The sequence below is a fragment of the Melozone crissalis genome, unplaced genomic scaffold (genome assembly GCF_028551555.1).
Source record: "Melozone crissalis strain CALT ecotype California unplaced genomic scaffold, PUWL_Pcris_2 ptg000018l_1, whole genome shotgun sequence".
NCBI lineage: Eukaryota > Metazoa > Chordata > Aves > Passeriformes > Passerellidae > Melozone > Melozone crissalis.
Genome location: NW_026535796.1, coordinates 7,961,868 through 7,980,397, shown reverse-complemented (window position 1 = coordinate 7,980,397; position 18,530 = coordinate 7,961,868). Strand labels below are relative to the sequence as shown.

At 36.7% G+C, this 18,530-nt stretch overlaps 1 protein-coding gene across 1 annotated transcript in view; it reads left to right on the top strand.

The window, feature by feature from the left end:
* Nucleotides 1-18,530, top strand: part of PIK3C2A (phosphatidylinositol-4-phosphate 3-kinase catalytic subunit type 2 alpha) — a 50,260-nt gene that overhangs the window by 13,360 nt on the left and 18,370 nt on the right. Inside the window, exons 3-13 of the mRNA XM_054275732.1 lie at nt 4,669-4,769; nt 6,421-6,578; nt 9,448-9,568; nt 10,199-10,310; nt 10,860-10,939; nt 11,049-11,112; nt 13,429-13,572; nt 15,650-15,692; nt 15,781-15,994; nt 16,109-16,231; nt 17,645-17,812. Coding sequence (XP_054131707.1) covers nt 4,669-4,769; nt 6,421-6,578; nt 9,448-9,568; nt 10,199-10,310; nt 10,860-10,939; nt 11,049-11,112; nt 13,429-13,572; nt 15,650-15,692; nt 15,781-15,994; nt 16,109-16,231; nt 17,645-17,812 — 1,328 coding nt within the window. The remainder of the gene's footprint in view (nt 1-4,668; nt 4,770-6,420; nt 6,579-9,447; nt 9,569-10,198; nt 10,311-10,859; nt 10,940-11,048; nt 11,113-13,428; nt 13,573-15,649; nt 15,693-15,780; nt 15,995-16,108; nt 16,232-17,644; nt 17,813-18,530) is intronic.

The following is an 18,530-nucleotide window of genomic DNA, read 5'->3' as shown; positions in this document are numbered from 1 at the left end:
TCCAGTAAAAGAACTGTAGGTTATTTAACTTTTTCTATATTTTTTTTTCTGTGATAATTCCACCACAAAAAAATACCCACATTGTGTTTTAAAATATTAGTCAGCTCACTAGAAAGTGGAAATGAATACTTCTGGGTATTGGGGTTTTTTTTGGAGGACTAAAAGAGAAGTGGAGAAGTTTTCAGTGGAAAAGCCAGCACCCTGGCAAATGTGATAATGGCCAAAAAATTGTATTTGGAGGAACTGGTTAGAGAATGGGAATTAAACTGTTTGTTTGCTTTGGAGACTTTGGTTTACAGATGTTTTAAATCTTAGGTGTTGTTTTTCTAGGTGTTTTTAATAGGCTAGGGACATGCTGTAAAAAACCAACTGTTATCACTCAAGGATATTTTCCAAATAATTCCTTATATCTTCCCTCCCCACCCCCAGACTGGAGGAGGTTTTTTCTCAGAAATAGGAATATTTACTAGACTGTGGCCTAAAAGGCTGTCTAAATTTCCATTGAAGTGAAATTTTTGGCCCCTCATTTGAAGGGTTTCCTGTTTTTTCTGGGTTAGGTGTCAGTATTCTGGCAAAACTTCAGTAGAAGGCCAGTGGAGAAGGAATAAAAACCACCCTGAAACCCAAAAAAGCCATTTATCTCTGGTTTTGTGCCATGTGTACGGCTCTTGGGTCTGACTTAATTTTTTTTTTTCCCATTTGCTGTTGAGCTGTGATACTTTAGCTCTGTTATTTAGTAGTATTTGGAGAGGCATGTAAATTTGGGCTCCCCAGCAGTTTGTTTCTCAGTTTGCTGTGTCACCTGGTGATGTGTTTGTCAGTCTGTCAGTGCTGGGTGGTTGGCTGTAATTAACTCCTGGCTAATAACTGGGCTGCACTGGAGCAGTGCTTCTCAGGTGGTGTCTGTAAAAAGTGATGTTTGACTGTTGCTGAATGAAATCTGGCTTTATGCATTCCAGGCTTTTTCAAGAATGTGGGATTTCAAAGGGTCTTTCCTGTTGATAAGGTCCAGTCTCCTGCTATTTGCATGTCATGTACTGACTCCTTGTTCATAAATCAAGTTCAGGCTCTGCCTTCACATGTGGTCTTTTCTTCCTGCCACTTTTGATTTAAAGGCTGCTCCAGCTCCTCCTCATCAGTCATCTGATTTTCAGCAGAGCACATTTGTAACTAGCTCTTAGCAAATGTTCTTCTTTCAGGGTGGAACAGCAGGTACTTAAGATGAAAGAATCATTTTGATATTTACCTCAACATGTTACAAAAGATGGTGACTTTCTGTCAGCTTTCACTGCAGGCTGTGTGTGAGAGCTTCTCTTTGCTTTTTTATTTTTTTGAAGATGAATTATGAGAATTTTAGCTCTCTGTGTGAGAGCACAGGGTACCACGTGCCTTGTACATCAATAATAAACCCTCATGACAGGCAGGACCATCCTGCTTGGTACATTTATTTATGATAGCACCACAACATCAATTCTGTAGGCAATTAATTTTTAAGTCACCATCTTTTTCAAACAAGTTCTTAATTTGTAGCAGAATTCTGCAGTGAATGCCCAATTGAAGGTTTGAGATTTACTTTCCACTTGTGCCCCTCCAGACACTCAGTTCTAGCCTGTGCTATGAAGGTAGGTGCTGATACAGGACTGAGAGTTAGCAGGGTTGTTTCTGCTGAGTTAGTCAAGAAGAAAATAAATAGATTTAAAGATGAATCTCTCAATTAGAGATCCTTGAAATATAACCTGGATAGTATCTCTTTTGCCTATCCTGTGCTTCTACTTTATTTTCTAGTTTAAATAATTTTCTACTCAATATAATAGAAAGCTGAATTATGTGGCCTCTATTTTTTACAGTTCTCTTGTATTTTACCCCATTTACCCTGGGTTTATAGATTCTTCAAAGTATACTTTTAAGTTTTGCATCTTAACTGTGTCAGGATCATTCCCCCCAAACCCTTCCTGAAAAACTCAGTCTCATTGCCCCTTTAGAAAAAAATATTAGTATTCTGATTCAATCAAAAATATTTTTTGATTCTGTCAAAACTTATGACTGTCTATTTAACCCCTTAATCAATAGATTGTTTTGTTTTGATGAAGTATCTATTTTTGTATTGCCTATTTTATGTATATATTCATATTTGAAGTACATTTAGTATTCCCCCTTAAATTCTTCAGTGTTTGTCACTCATTTCTGAAAGCAGAGGCATAAAGTATCATTTTGTCCTCTTTTATGCGTTGTTTTCTCTTGCTTTCCACAGAGCTGCTGAGTATTGTGACTTTGTATACTCATGGAATTTTATTTAACTTGACTTTTGTTAGTTTATTGGGGTTTGGGTTTGTTTGTCGTTGTTCAGATTAATTGTATTTACAGATCACTTCTATTTTTGCAGCCTGTGCTGACCTGAACTATTTATCTCATTTGGCCTGAAGTCCTTTCTTTCAAGTTATTTCCTGTTTGATTGATGATAGCTTTTGCACCTCCTAGATTGACCCAAGTAGAAGTTAAAGAAATTAAAATTCTACTTGTTGCTCAAAACCCATCTGAGTCCAGTGGGTTTAAATAGAATTCTTAGTTTGTCAGAGCTTGTTGTCCTGAAATTATTTTCCCAAAGTGATGAAAAATTAATGTTGAAGTTCAGCTAAAAATAAGGTGTTTGATGTTCTTAGTTTTCCACCAGGAGGTCTTTTCCATCATTACATATTTGTAATAACATGAGGTTTCTCTCCTTAGCCAAGTGTGACCCAGAGGTGAACCATGGATAACCAAATCTGGTTTTTAATTTGCTCATTAGATTAGAATTTATTATTTACCCTGGCTAAGCTTGCATGTGTTGACATGCCTTGTTAGTTCCCCAAACTTTGAATTTAACAGTAGAATAACCTGCAAATTTTTCTGTAAGGAATTCAAAAGTGTCACGCAGTGGCATGAAGTGGTGTTTCATCACTGGTGTGACTTTATTTTAGTAGGCTCCTTGTTTAATGCTTTCATCCTATTTGTAGTATTCCTTAAAGAGTTTTTAAATAGAATTTAACATTTGTAGAGGCAGCTTCGTGATTTGCAGAGGCTGAGTTTGGTGTTGAGTGCCAGCCAGCAGGTGATGAACCTTCATCAGAGGTGTTTGCCTTTCGCTGGATATGTTCTCTGCCTCTTTCCTTGTGATTTTTGGTGGTGATGGTGTGCAAGTCCTTAGAGTGTGTTTACTAGATACAATTGCACAGGTTAGCAGGCCTTGTGAGGTTGCCCAGTATTTTTATGTGATAGAACTTGTCTGAGATGTTACAATAGAGTAACCTGTTTAAATTTAAGGTATTATGCATGCTCCTGCAGCTCATTTCAGTTTTGTGGCTTTGCAGCTTCCTGTTCTAATTGTCTCCTGTGGTATGGCTAATCCCCAATTACACAGAATTTGTCCTTTTGACTGATCAGTGTTCATGCAACCAATATTTTAGCTGAAATAATTAGGTTTAAGTGCAATTCAGGTGGCAATTATAGGTTGTATCTCTTCCAAGTTTATGCTGTACTGCTTAAAGAAGTTAATTTGAAGGGAAAAAAGTGCTTACAGACCTGACAGTATGTGGTTCTCTCAGATTTGACCCCTTTTCTGAGAGTCTAATTTAACTGTATTGTCTGATACACTCTAATGAAGTTAGCTGACTACTTGGGCTAATAATAAATAACCCACATACCAGTTAAGTAGTTAATCATTACTTCAAATATGAATAAATTGTGATGATTTTCAGAAAACCTGTAGTGCAGTCTGCTTTTTCCTGGCCTTGTGGTTGGATTAAAGGTTTCTATAAGCATTATAAAATCTTTGGGTGAAAGATGTAACTGGTCATGTAACTGATTCCAGGGAGGATCTGGCTTCAGGAATCCTCCAGGCTATGGGTGGCTGTTATACTATGGACAGCTGAGTTCCACTGGTTATTCCAACTTTTCTCTGCTTTTTGCACTCCAGCTTTTGTATGGATGTGTTGTGAATTGGATCAGAAAACAGATATGGATTTAAAACCTGCTGCAGTTCTGTGTTGTTTTGGTTTTTAAGTTTATTAGATTTTGCTGTTTGAAACTGCAGCTCTCTTTTAGCAGTTGCTTTTTTGGATTGGATATTTTAAAGATTGTGGTTTACAGTTTTGGGAGGTGATGGGAGCATTTGGCATAAGAATTAAAACAGTGGTAAGTTGGTTCCATGGGGTTTGTTGTAAGTTTCATGTTCTGAATACTATTTCCTTCCAGTGTTCAACTTGTATTTTCCTGCTTTGTAGGAAGAGATAATCATGGGCACCAGTGATATGTAGTGGTTCTTTCTGGAACTACACTGAATTTGAATTGCAGGACTGGAGGAAAAATATGTTTTTCTTCCATCTGTGGTTCAGCTGAATTTAGCCAAATCTAAATGCAAGAGGTCACTGCTGAGAGCTCAGGAACTGCTTGCAACTTAATATTAACTGATAATGATGCTGGCAAATAAATGACCTGCTGTCAAGGAGTCACTGCTCCAGTGAATCTATACTTTCCAAGTTAGTAGTGATACATGGTTTTCTCCATGTAGAAATAGACATAAAACTAATAGTAAACCTCAGGCTCATGAAAATCTGTCATCTGCATATGGCTTTGCTGGCTTTAGGAATATGTTTGCAGCTATTTAAATCCTGTGTTATCTTTGAGTTGCAGAAAGACAATGGGACCACTGGCAGGCTGACAGAAAACGTGCTTCTCCAAGCAATTGAAGGGCAGAATCAAGAACTGTCAGCTTTTTCTGAAGCAGTTACAAAGTAAGAAATGGCTGAATATGAATTAACTTGCAGAAGAGGAAAAAAAAAGCTAAATGATTCATTTGCAGTTAGCTTGACAGGAACAGTCCTATTTTTTTTTTTCTTGATGGGATAGATTTCAGTATGTATCCTTTTCCTTTTCTTATCTCAGTTTTTCCTGGTTTTGTTTGTCCTGGTTTGTTTATTTTTTTTTCCCAAGAATGCAACAGAATTGTTAAGATCTTCAGTACTAAGATTATTATATTATCATATGTCCTCTTTCATGTTTTGGTCCTGTAACTTTCACTTTTCCTTGTTTTTATCCTTTGTATCCTCAAAGTCTTTTTCTTTGTCTTGTTGGTTTTTTATTACAATTTCTGATGAAAGAGTTAAAGTTGTTGTTTTTTTGTTTCTTATTAGCTGAGACACCTCACAATGTCCTATCACTCCATTTCAAACCTTTAAATGCTTTTATTTTTTGTTGTTTCCACAACTGAAATTCAGTAGCATAAAGTCTTTAAACTTGTCTCTGCTTTGATCCCTAAAGATGAAGTGAAGTTTCTTAAAGATTGTGTGAGATTTTTTTCTTACTGCCACAATTTAATGAGATTAATTTTTCTGTGTTTTTCTTACTACAAACTACTCTTGCCTTTCTTACTTTTGAGATCAAAATTCAAGAAGTAATTGGAGGAAATAGAGATCTTTGAATATCAATGATGCTATCTGGTTTTTTTTAAGCAGGAATGTTTGTGAAATGAAAAAGAAACTCCACAAAAACAATGAAAATTCATATATATGGGAAACTTACTGATGATTATTAGGACAAAGCTCACATAGGATAGGCTTGTTGCAACGCTTTCTGGTTAAATCTAATTGTTACCCTTTCTTTCAAGACCCAGTGTTTAAAATACTGATGGATTTTCAACTGGCCAATTCTTGCTGGAGGATCCTGATATTGTCCAGAATCAAGATGATGGAATAAATGATCCTTACAGAGTAGTTCTGTTCTTAATTCCTATAATATTACTTTAAAATTGGCAGAAGTTTAAAGTTAAATTTTTTTATCCATGTTAAATAGCAGAAGATTAAAAGCAGCTTTCCAAGTATGGTTTATTCACTTGCAGGTAAACATTCTGTACTGCATGTGTCCTAAATAAAAGCCTTTATCTCAATTAGGGCCTCTTCCTCAACTTCCATAGCTTGGAATAGCTACCTTGGAATAGCTGCCTTCTGCATGGTATCTAAGTTGAGATTAGACTTCTAAAAGTTGAAATGTGTGAAGAGGCTTGTTGGTTTTTTTTGTTGGGTTTTTTTTTTAAACTAGCTTTTATAAAATACTGTGAATTACCTTTTTAAGAACTGTTTTGGAGCTTAACTTCTGCAGAAGTTGGATATGTCCTGTAAGAATTGACCCATTAAATATTTTAAGCTATGTGGAAAACCTACCTAATTATACACTTAAGATTTTTTTCCTGTCTAACTACTAGTTGTATGATTATTGTGGGCAATGTCCTGTTGAGAGTAGAATAATTAAATGGTGCTTTGCACATGCAATTTAGGTAGAGAGCCAAAGGTAGTCTTTACTGTTCTGCCTTGTGGTTATGACCATGTTATTTTGCTTTAGTCTTGGACTTCTCCATTGCAATGTTTCATAAACCTTCTCTTCTTCCAGATTGAGGACCAAGTTTCCTTATACTGATCAGCAAACAAACCCAGGTTTTGTGCTGAGTCCAATCATGCTGCAAAGAAATATAAGTGGGGAAAGTGCCAGTATCAAGGTTTCAATAGAAATTGAAGAATTCCAGCAACCAGTAACGTTCACATGTGATGGTATGTTCCCGTTTCTTGAGTTGAGTTTGCTTGTGAAAGCCTGTACACTCAGCCCAGGACAATGGATTCAGGTTTTGTAATCCCTGGGTCTCAGGGGCAGGAGTTGTCTGTGGGAAATGTGGAAAAGGTAACTGAGGAAAGGCCTAGTTCTGGGTCAGTGCCTCCATCAGAAAATATTCAGAAGTTAACAAACTGAAATATTGACTGTAAAAAAGGAAAGTCCAGCAAACCTTCTCTGTCCATAGCTGGATGGAATAAAACAGTTTTTCAAGACTTTTTACTTTATAGTTATTGAGGGGATAATGACACCAGGACTGAGATTTTTAATGTTTAATTTTCATTTCAGCACTCTAACATATTTTAAAACAAATTTTTGTAGGCCATCTAAAAGTTCAGGCAAACTGCTGCTGGAGAATGGGAATAAACACTAAAACTATATATTACTTGCCTTCAGTACATGCTTATGAGCACAAACACTAAAATAATACTGTTGCATGTGCCACAACTGGCTGTCCCAGTTTTGTGGGTAACCAGGAATTTTGGTTTGGGGTGGACCTTTGAGGTTTGCCTGGTTGTATTACATAAATTCATATTCTCTGTGCAGTCTTGACTGCACAATGGTTTTATTTGTAACTGCATGCTGTCAACTTCTGGCAGTTCTGGCTGATAAAATAACTGCTAATAAACTTTTTTTGCCTTTATACTTCTGTCACTTGTGAGGGTTATCATGTGGATCTCAACTTCTCACAGTGCAGATGCTTCAGAGCTGGTTGTTCTCAAAAGATCTGGAGTTTTTTGTTACATGAACTTGCTGCTCTATTGAGAAACAAGCTCTCAGTGCATCAGGGTTTTCATTCTATATTAATTTGCTGGACCTCACATTTATTCTGTGGTGACTTAATCATCTTTTGTTAAGAAATGAGGTGGACTGTAAATATAGCCTAGGAAGGGTTTGTGCACTTAATCCTTAAGACTACACTTTGCTAATATTACAAGCTTAATCCTTTCCTACAGAAGGCTTTGGTAGGGTAACTAAAATATTAGGGCTTCAGCCCTTTATTTCTAGTATTTTTTGTGACTAGCTTGGAATGTGTTTTGTGTTCTAACCCAACATACTTTCTTCTTTGCACTTTCTACTCCCATTTTGCTGAAACTAATCCCAGTTAAACTACTTGTCTTCTATAGCTGGTGAAGGGTGGTTATGTGACTAGTAACGAGGGTATTTAAAGTTATTCTCTACCTTCAATTCCTTTTCTTCTTGGTCAGGAATGGTGTCCTGATGCTAGAGCTCCTTGACTTTAGTGTGGCTTTCAGTCTTGCTCGAAGGAGCTGCAGCCTCTGTCAGAGCACTCTCTGACAGCTGTTTGTAGCAAGGGCTCAGGAGGGAAATGGATGAACTTTAGAGCTTATTTGGATTCATTTTGCGTTCATTTATTAGACTTTGCATGGAAGTTTGCTCTGTCTGAGCAAACATTGTGTGTCAGCAAGAAATTAATGTCTGTGAATAAGATGTAGGGCAGGGAAAAGGTGGGAACATCTTTGTAGTTTTCATAGAGCTGGCAGACCTTTGGCAGTGCAGCCTGTGAGTACAGCACAGAAACTATCCCTGCATGAACCATCTCTGTGTCTTTTTTCTTTACCAACTCCCAGATATATTCTCTGCTGAAGGTAGTACAGCCATTTCATCCAGTAATAAGTTGGAACAGTCTTAATGACTTCAAGTGTTTCTGAATTTATACTTCCCATCATTGCTTGTTCTTGAATTTCACACAGTCATTCTTCATATGTGCTTGTATACATCTGTGCTTGCAATAATTAATCATTTGTTAATGAGATGAAGCACATGTGTTATCTTATAGAAAATATTGTGGCATTACCTCTCTGTATCTACCATAGTAGTAATTTTTCTATCTTTTAAAAAAAAATGAGAAAATCAGTAAGGTCCCTGGAGTGGGGAAAAAACCCCTCTCTGAAGGTACTGATGAAATATAAAATTGCTTTTATACAACAGGTTTTTTACAGAATTTTGAGGCACTTTGATATTATTTGCAAATGATTTGAAGGAGATCATCAGAAACTAGGTAGAGAGGGCTAGAGAACATTTTGTATTTAAGCATTTGTTTCATTCAAACTTATCTGTATTTTTAGTCAGTGACAGCTGGTGGCTGTGGGGGAATGGATTTTGGGTTTGACTGGGATTATTATTTTGCTCTGTTGTCACTGGATGGAAGAGAGACTATTTTCCAAAAAGCATTTGGAGCCTGATGCAAAAGTACTGGTAGCTAAGTGTTGCATTTTGCAAAGGCTTGGTGATGCTTACTGAGATCTGCTCTGTACTAAATAGAAACTTCCTTGGACAAGTGGAAAGGAAAAAGGGGAAAAGGACTTTCAGTAGGATTTGCCTCAGCTGCAGCTGATATTCAGTTCCTCAAAAGCCAAACAGAGGAGTTCAATCTCCAACTCTTCAGATAGTGTTTTTTAAACTGAAAGTGCCTCTGGGATCACTTACCTATTTGAAGTCCTTGCTAAATAGGGCAAATTTGTAATAAAATTTTAAAAAGAAAGAAAAAGTCTATCCTCAGTCCTGCAGACTGTGTACTTCTGGGTAAGTGACTACACTGTATCCTAATTTTTAAAGATTTTTTTGGGCTTTTTATAATGGCAGTCAAGTTTTATGAGATACCTTTCTTTGTGAGAGAAAAGTGAAGATCTCAACTGATAAAATTTAGGAGATAATAGAAATGTAAAAGTCTTTTCTACAAGTATAAAAATCAATTTCATTAAATGGCTACAATTTGTGAGTGAACAGTAGTTAAGATCACTCGCTATAGATTTGTATTTAACTTTTAGATGTAATTTCTTTAAACAGTGAGTTCCCCTGTTGAGCTTATAATAATGCAGGCACTTTGCTGGGTGCATGATGACTTGAATGAAGTGGACATTGGCAGCTATATCCTGAAAGTCTGTGGCCAAGAAGAAGTTTTACAGAAGTAAGCAAACTCTTTTTCATTAATACTTAATTTCATGCTTTTTGACACAGTTACTGGAAAGTGTATCTCTAGTGATTAAATGTGTGAAAGAAACCTTAAAAATGTCAGGGAGTCACTCTTTGCACAAAGATCAGAAGTTTTTGGAGTTGCTCTGGGATACAGCAAAGTAGGTTGTCATCAACGCTGTTCTAATGCAGATGCATGTTTCTAGAGCATTTCTGTATTGTAGCTTTTGTAGCCACTCTTCAAATCTCAGAAATTGAAAAAAAATGATGAACTGTTTTCCGATAAATCGGTGGAGTTGTGGTTTGCAGGGTTTTGTTTGTTTCTTGCTTTAATTTTTGGTTTGTTTTTTTGTTGTAATTTTTCTCCAAAACCAAATGGTTTAAAAAGCCCCATTCTGGGTTAGAATATTTCAGTGTTAACCTCTGTGGTTAAGAGCTTTAGCACAAGTACAGGTATCTGCAATACTGTATAAAAACATGTGCAGAAGTAAAAATCAGACCAAGCATGGCATGGAGGTTGATTCACCATTTCCTTACTTCATGGCAACAGGTTGCCTGGAGTATTTGGTGTGATTTTTGGGCCAGCACTGCTTTGGTTGTGACTGTGGCTGCTTTTGTTTCTCAGCAAGCACTGCATAGGAAGCCACGAGTACATCCAGAGCTGCCGCAAGTGGGACACGGACATCAGCCTGCAGCTGCTGACCCGCAGCGCCATGTGCAGCGACCTGGCACGGACCGTGAGTGCTCCTGCTCTGCAGGCTGCTATCTCTGGTGGCATTGGCACATCAGCATGCCTGCCTGCTCTGGGAAATGCTCTCCTCTTATCCTGCCAGAGGGTGAAATACATTACTGAGTTTTCACAAGGCAAATTACATAAATATGGGTAATGCCTCTTACTAGAGCCACGTATTTTATACCTGGAAATGGTATGATAGCAGTGGGACTAAACTTGAATTCCTTCTTGGAAAAGAAGGAACAAATTTAGAGCTAAATAAAAGTTGGGAACAGTTTCTGAGTTTAATTAAATATGTATCAGACCATCAAAGAGGAAGGAAGGAAGGAAGGAAGGAGTATCTGGTATCTGCATAGTTGGGCACTTCATGGCTGTTTCTTCCCTCTGTCCCCATGTGTACACATTTCACAGGCTATTAAGTCGTTATTTGTTTTCCCTTTTGAAGAGATCACCTTACATGTTTCCCCTTCAACACCCCAGGTGTTAGTAATTAATTCTCTAAAACGTTATAGAAAGGTGAGAACTGGACTTAGTACCTCATGTTTTATTGCAGGAAGATGATGACAGGACACCTGTACATCTAACCAAACACCTTCACAAAGTAGAAAAGCCTTTCAGAGAACCTATCATAAGGTAATGTTTTGTGGTTATTTTAATAATCAGTTGCTGATCGCTGCTGAATTCCTGACCAAGGTGGTGTTCTGTTCTTGTACTTGTGTTCAAGAGCTTTTATTTCTTGCAGGTCTTCCATTGAAGAGCTTCTTGAGGTGTATCACAAGCAAGTGAACATAGCCCTTAAGAATGAGGTAAGGTTTATTGCTGAATGAAAAGTGGCCAAAGTCACTGGTGAGGTAGCTGGCAAAAAGACTTGCAGCTTTTCTTGGGGAAACTGAGAATCTGAGCAAACTGTGAAATTATAATAATGGGTATTTAGATTTCTGCTCTTCTTTGCTTCCTGACTTTTCTTGCAAACCATTTATTACCTGATAATCACAACTAGAAGTATAACTTCCAAGTCCTGGGGTGCAAAATAACCTCTGCCCCAAACATGCTGGAAGAGGTTAATTCAGGAGAATAGGGAAGAGGTCAGAATTCTGACTATGGCTGTTGACAGCCATGAAGGATGTATTTACTAACAGATAAAAATCTGCATAATAGAGAGCAGGAAGAGTTGTGTACAATGGGAGTTAGAACTGAAGCATGTTTGGAACATTGAAGTTTTGCACAAAGCATAATAATGTTTTTTTCTGTGTTATTCAATTAATTTAAAATACCCTGTCTGAAAAATTGTTTGTTTTGGTGTATGACAGGTAGCTTTAAGCAGGTTGGATGTTGAATAGTTTAGAGTAATATCTCATCTGCAAAAGCTTATGGATATAACCTGCTCATTTCTCAAAGGAGAAGCTGCTTTTAACTGCTGATAGTAATGTAACTTGGAGTCTTAAATGCTTAAACATTAGATAACTGTGTTTATTAACCAGTCTTGAAATGAATTACTTAATTGCAATACTTTTCATTTCCACTGTGTTTGTTTGCCTCTCCAGGAATGCAGGCCTGAACGAGCTGCTGTCTGCTATTTCCATACTCCCTTAATATTATTTAATTCTCTTGCTGGTGATTCACCACGTTCTCAAGGGTAGTTTTGAACACAACCTTTTTGTAGAGGAGTGAGCTGTTACTGCTCCCTGCCATGGTGGTGCTTTTGTTGCTTTGCTCCTGCAGCTGCTTCAGCTTTTTTGTTTAGCTGTGATTTCACAGGCTGAGATGAGGAATGCAAAACATCTCGATTCACATTTGTGTTCTACCCTGTGTTGAGCTTGTAGGAAATTGAGCTTTTTGAGGTTGGGAGATGTGGTTTGTAGGTGGTGATGATTAGGTCCAAATAGCAGCAGTTCTGCATTTGAATTTTTTACTTCATGAAGTGAATTCCTTTACATATTCAGTAGTTGAAGATTGCTAATCCAGGTGAAGAAGGGTAATCCATAAATAATTTGCACGTGGGCTTTGATTTCACATTGTTGAACATTCTGAAAATTATCAATTGTCTTTTTATTGAGATTTGAGAGCCTGTGAGGGAGAATGCAGTGGAAATTTCTCTTTCCATGTCACAAAGAAGCTGTTACTTGCAATTTGTTAGCTTTGGAGGAATGGCTTAAATATTTACAGTGTCTTCTGACTTCTGTGGTTATTTTCTTACCAGAACAGTTAATTGTTGCCAGGTAGCTCTCAATTTAAAAACTTTCTGATTCAAATGGCTTCTTTGCTATCCATTTGTAGGAAGGCCATAAGTATATATCTGGGAGAGTGGTGGTTGGGAATCAATTTACATCTTAGTGAGAGAATATTGCAATAGTTATTCCTCTTATTTAGCTGTAAGCGCTCAGAAGTTATTGTGAAAGAAACCAACTTTAAAAAGTAAACTATTATTTTGAAGCAAATATTTTAATTTTCTACATGTGTTCTTTAAAATTGGGTGAAGATTTTCCTTACATTAAAAACAAACCTCAGGAAACCTAGGATAATTCAGATTTCACTCAAATGGCTTTTCTTCTGTTGGAAAAGTAGAAGAAAGAGAATATTAGGAGCAGCTCAACTTTGTCTTAAGTAGCCTACAAACATAAATTAAAGTGAAATTAAAAAGATTAGTTCCATCATGTAGGGGGTACTGTAGTGTAAGTAGTCGAAGTGTCAGTGTAAATGAAACTTGTGGACTGAAATTGAAGCACTGCTTCTTTAGCATTGTTTCCTCACACTAATTGAATATTCTTTTTTGAACTGCACTTTCTTTTTAGGCCATGAGGGAAATTGAGCTTTATATCTCATTAGAAAATAATTGTTTCTCAACAGTTTAATAGAAAAATGGTTGGGAACCTGCTAATGTTTCCTGGAACCTCCTAATGTAATCCTCCCCATTCTAGGATCTGTACTGCTGTGTTTTTGGCATTCATAAGGAAGTTCTCAATATTGAGTTTTTTCTTCATTCCAGTCATTACAACACAATTTATTATAATGGAGATGTGCATCTCATAGTGATGTTTTCTTGGCAATTCATTAAAAAACATTAAAGCAAACTTTCACAATTGTGATCAGACCAATCTGTTCTCTCATACATTCCTTAATAGAACCAGCATAAAGCAGTAGATCATGTAATTAAGACTGTCAGAAAAATCTGTTCTACATTGGATTGTGTAGAGACTCCTGCAATAACGGAATCAGTGAAGAAGCTCAGGAGGGCTGTTAATCTCCCAAGGATTAAAAATGCTGAGGTAAACTTTCACTCTATAAATTGCATGTTTTAACTGATAAATTTTATTTCACAGTCTTCAGTAGCTGGAAATACCAGCAACAGTTCTGTCAGGGTTCTGTTGGGATTTTTTGTCGGGTTTTATTTATTTATTTATCTATTTTACTTGACATCTTCCATTTATTTTGACTTCTCTCTGCTGTTAATGCGTTAATCACTTGCTTTGGGAATATTTTCCTTTTCTAAATAGTGACTTTTAAAACCAGTTATTAAAGTACTGTTTTCTGGTTCTGTAACTAGAAACTTGTGTCACAGCAGATGCCACTAAATCTGACTGAGGGGAACTGACAGGAGCTCATGCTGTCTAAAATTAATGCAGTTAGGCTTTAAAGGAGGAATTGACTTCATGTATTTTCCCAGCAGTGTTTGTGACTAGCAATAGCATCTTAAAACTCTTAACTGTTCATGCTCCTGCATTCCTGAGCATAAGGACAAGCCCAAAATCTCTCAAACAGCCCAGAATTTCATGATGCAACTGCCTTCTGATGAATGGTTCAGTTGAGCAGGACAGTCTCAAGTCATGCTGTCAAAAACAGTCATTAGGTGGAGAAGTGTGCAAATAAAAAAGCTGAATAACCTTATAATGCTATTTATGTTGTCCTGCTGCCTTACCAGAGTGGCAACTCATGTGATGCTCTATTTGCTTTTGGCTTCATCAGTTCAGCGATGTGTTTGTAATACTGAGCAGAAGACAGATAAATATAGTTGTCACTATATTTATCTGTCACTATAAGAACTAAAATTCTTACAGGGAAGTGCAGAAGACATTAAGACAACATAGTGAAATACAGCATATAAATATTTTTCAGTGTTTGCTTTTTGGTAGGAGAAAGCTGTAGAAATAATTAGATTACAATGTACAAATAGCTTCCAAAAATAATAGTGTAGAAATAATTAGATTACAGTGTGCAAATAGCTCCCAAAAATTAGATGACAGTGTACAAATAGCTCCAGTAGAATTTGAAAAAGGTGAGATTTTATTAAGAAAACCCTGCGATTATTTTATGGTGGACATTGCCGTACACAGTATGCAGGCACGTAGGCTGCTTTCAGAAACAAAAATGCTATAAGTATTGGAGACTGTTGCATTGTAATCTTTTGTAAGATATTGTTTGATTTTATTTTTTTCCAAAGTAAATTTTTGTGGTTGGACAAAGTGACTGCATTTTTGTAAGAATGTGAAAATTTTTGATATTCAAACTTTAAGTTGAAGATGCTCAATGAGTACAATAGAAGTGTAAAGAGATCTTTCATCTTCTGCAGCACTTGTGGCAAACTTTGTAGAAAGTTAGGAATTCACTGGGGTTTGATTTTAAACCACAAGCTTAGTTTTCATTTAAAATTTTAGTTTTATCAGGGCTTGAATTGGGCATGAAACCCTTCCTGATTAGAAGGGAGTGAATCCCCATGATTTGTTTGTCACCTCTTGGTTTCAACATTGTCTTTGTTGAGACTAGACATTGCTGTGATGTTGCATCATGTTGAGACTTCCATTTTAGCAGACCAAGAAGCAGAGAGACAGTACAAAGTAATAGTAATTACTGTTCATTTTCTCAGTTGTTTAATATTTTTTAATTCAGTAAATTTATATTTATAAATTTACTGAATAAAATGCCACAAACAAAACAAAAAAAAAGGGCTGTTTAAAGCTGTTCAGATTTAAATTACTGGTAAATAAGCTAATGACTTCTGCTTTCATCCATAACAGCCCTGAGCAAGTTTTATGTCTACTTAGAGAAGTTAGATTATCCTGGGCAATATTCCAATGTACTGTGTCTTTCTGGACTTCATATAAAGAATGTCAAAGCAGTTGACATGACAAAAAAAGCTTTTGGACTTGGTGAATAGTTGCTGCATCATATGGAAATTGTGATGCTGTTAGTTAACTCTTAAGGAACTTTGAGTGAAAAGATGTGTTACATAAACTTAAATATGAGCCTAATTTAGATGGTTCATAATTTCTATATAAGATACTTAATAGCCATGGAAAACTAATATGGATTTTTAGTATTGAAATTTCCTCTGATTTTATTGTGTAGGTATCCTTAAAATGTGGTGATGACAATAGCAAGAGTCCCTCTGGTGAGTAAAGCTCTTCAATTTTTATTTAAAAACTGTTTTGAGGTGGCTAATTTAGGAAGAAATGCATTCAAAACAAATTATCATTTAGGTTCTCTGCGGCCTGAACACCCTCTGAAAGTGAGTCTGGACCAGTTAACAAGAGCAGTTGAGGCCCTTCTGCAGCTCCACACAAATTCCTGTAGCACTTCAGCAACAATTTCTCCAGAAGAGAGTAGGAGTACCAAGGAAGCTTGGACTGCCACAGAACATCTCCAGTTCACAATATTTGCTGCTCATGGAATTTCTTCTGGTTGGGTGTCAAAGTAAGTGACTTACCTATTGTAAAATTCCTCCTTTTATTTATTTATATATTTATATATAAATATAATTTTTAATGGAATTTTTATGTTTTTATGTTTAAATTTTTCCTTGTCCAGTTATGAAAAATACTACTTGATTTGTTCTCTGACTCATAATGGGAAAGATCTCTTCAAACCTGTTCAGTCCAAGAAGGTTGGCACATACAAGAACTTTTTCTACTTGATTAAATGGGATGAACTGTAAGTGACTTCAGTCTGTTAAAACTCAATAAACTGTTTTGTTTTAGCTAGCTGCTGAATGCTGTCATTCAAGCAACTCTTGGTTCTAATTGCATTTTTAGCATCCAAGGAACAATTTGCTGATCAAAACAGAAATATTTTTCCAAATGGTATTTCAGTAGTCATTGTAAAAGGGGGAATGGAAATGCTGGACAAGTGCCCTGTGCTAATGTGTTTGTAGCATAAAATTACAGGGAGATGGGAAGGTCATAACATTCCTTGCAATGGGAATGGCTTGTGCTGCTCTAAGAGGGATTAAAGAATAAAACTTGCTTGTATGTACTGCTCAATTTATGTAAATGGAGAGGAAAAGCAATGTCTCACTTTTACTAACATGAATGCTGAGTCAGTTTTTATTCCAAATACAGAAGGTAGAAAGGAAGAAGGAAGGGCATGCAGAGAAAAGATAGGGATATCATGGCAGGTGGTATCTGCTAACTGAAAGAGGAATATTCTTCATTATCTGTGCACAGCTTAATCTCTGCCACTTGAGTTATCAGGCAGCCTGTCATAGCTGAGGCATCATGTGAGCTCCATGGTGCCCATATCTGCTCTCCTGACTATCTTTAAAGGTCAGAGATAGACCCTAAGGAATACCCTGAAAGTTTGTGCTGAACAAATTATTTCAGATCAGCACTGGGAGTTTCTAGAACACCTGCCTCCAGAGAGTACTCCTGCTACCTTTTTTTGATACATGGGATTAATTGTCAGATGTTTTGCTGATAAGTACTGGTGTATTACAGTGAAAGGTCTGCTAGATTGCTCAAAAGCTGCTGACAGCAGTGTGGTGCTTTATAGTATAATTGTCATGTTTTACAGAGAAATCAAACTAAAAGAACATTTTTAGGCCGTAAAAACAGTGTAAACGAAAGTGGAAGCTTGAACAGCTCAGTGAAGTGTTTACTCCTCAGCTGCTTGCTTTATATGTTTTGTACTATTTAGAATTTAACTTTTAGTAGTTTTTGATTCTTTCATTTGGATGAGAAACTATTGGCAGCTGACCCTTTCAGTCTGAAAAATTAGGGGGTGGCTAACATGGAGTTCTGTGTGCCCTTCCTGGTGAGTGGAGTGGGAAAACTGGTTTTGCTGGACAGTCAATTGTGTGCAAGGAATGTGATTTAATAGACAGAGATTAAAAGGGTTGTTCCAAATCTGACTGTAGTGCAGAAGTATCATTTAGCAGGTTTTACAAACCATTGGTGTGGGAGATGAAGTATAGTGAAATATGATTGCATGGATATTTAACACTTGTTCTTCAATGTTAATTCACTTTTTGAAAGCAAGAGGCATAAATGGATTATATGGATAAGCCTGTAACTTACTAACTGCTGCCTTTTTTCTAATTGACTTATTTTTAATACTTTTATTTTATAGAATAATTTTCCCCATCCAGATTTCACAGTTGCCTTTGGAATCAGTCTTACGTCTGACTTTGTTTGGAATCCTAAATCAAAGTAGTGGGAGTTCCCCTGACTCAAATAAGCAGAGAAAGGGCCCAGAGAATTTGGGTCAGGTTTCTCTCCCTCTGTTTGATTTTAGGCGGTGAGTATCCAAAATATGGGTAAGATTATCAATATGATTTCGTCTGTGTAGGGCTTCCTCCACACCCATAACTACAGAAATTGCCTCTCTGATATTGAATATAGTAGCCCATGATAAAGATAAGAATTGTAAACTATACTGATACAGAAAAAGTACATTTCATTAAATAGAGGACAAAACGTGGTCTTGTGTTGTAGGATTTCCATTTCACTGGCTGAAAAAATCTTCACTGCTGGAGGAAGTTGAATATTGTTTGGATGATTATACCCCAGAATATTCTAAAATTATTCCTTTTGATTCAGAGCTGGATTTATTTTAAACAATTAAAATAAAGGGATAATTAGCCAGTGTGTTAAACTTGTGGCACGTTTCTGGTTTGAATGGGCTTTCCTTCCAATACAGCTGCTGGATGCTGTTACATGCTTTTCACTAAGAATGGAAAGCCTGCTGTAACTTTCCTAAGCTGAGTGTTTCTGGATTGGTTCAAGTTGCTTTGTTCTTCCAAGTTTGATTACAAAGCTCATTCCAAAACACTTATCACTGGGGCAGCCACTCAGTGAGACATTAACCAGTAGGCTGGAACCACAGAGCCCAAATTAGATATCATCGTGCAGAAGTGATCACACCACTGTGAAACAGCTTCTGCATTCATGCTTAGTTTCCTATTTGTGTGTGCTGCAGACTTCTAGGGCTTACTGGGAGTTTAAATTGTGAGGCA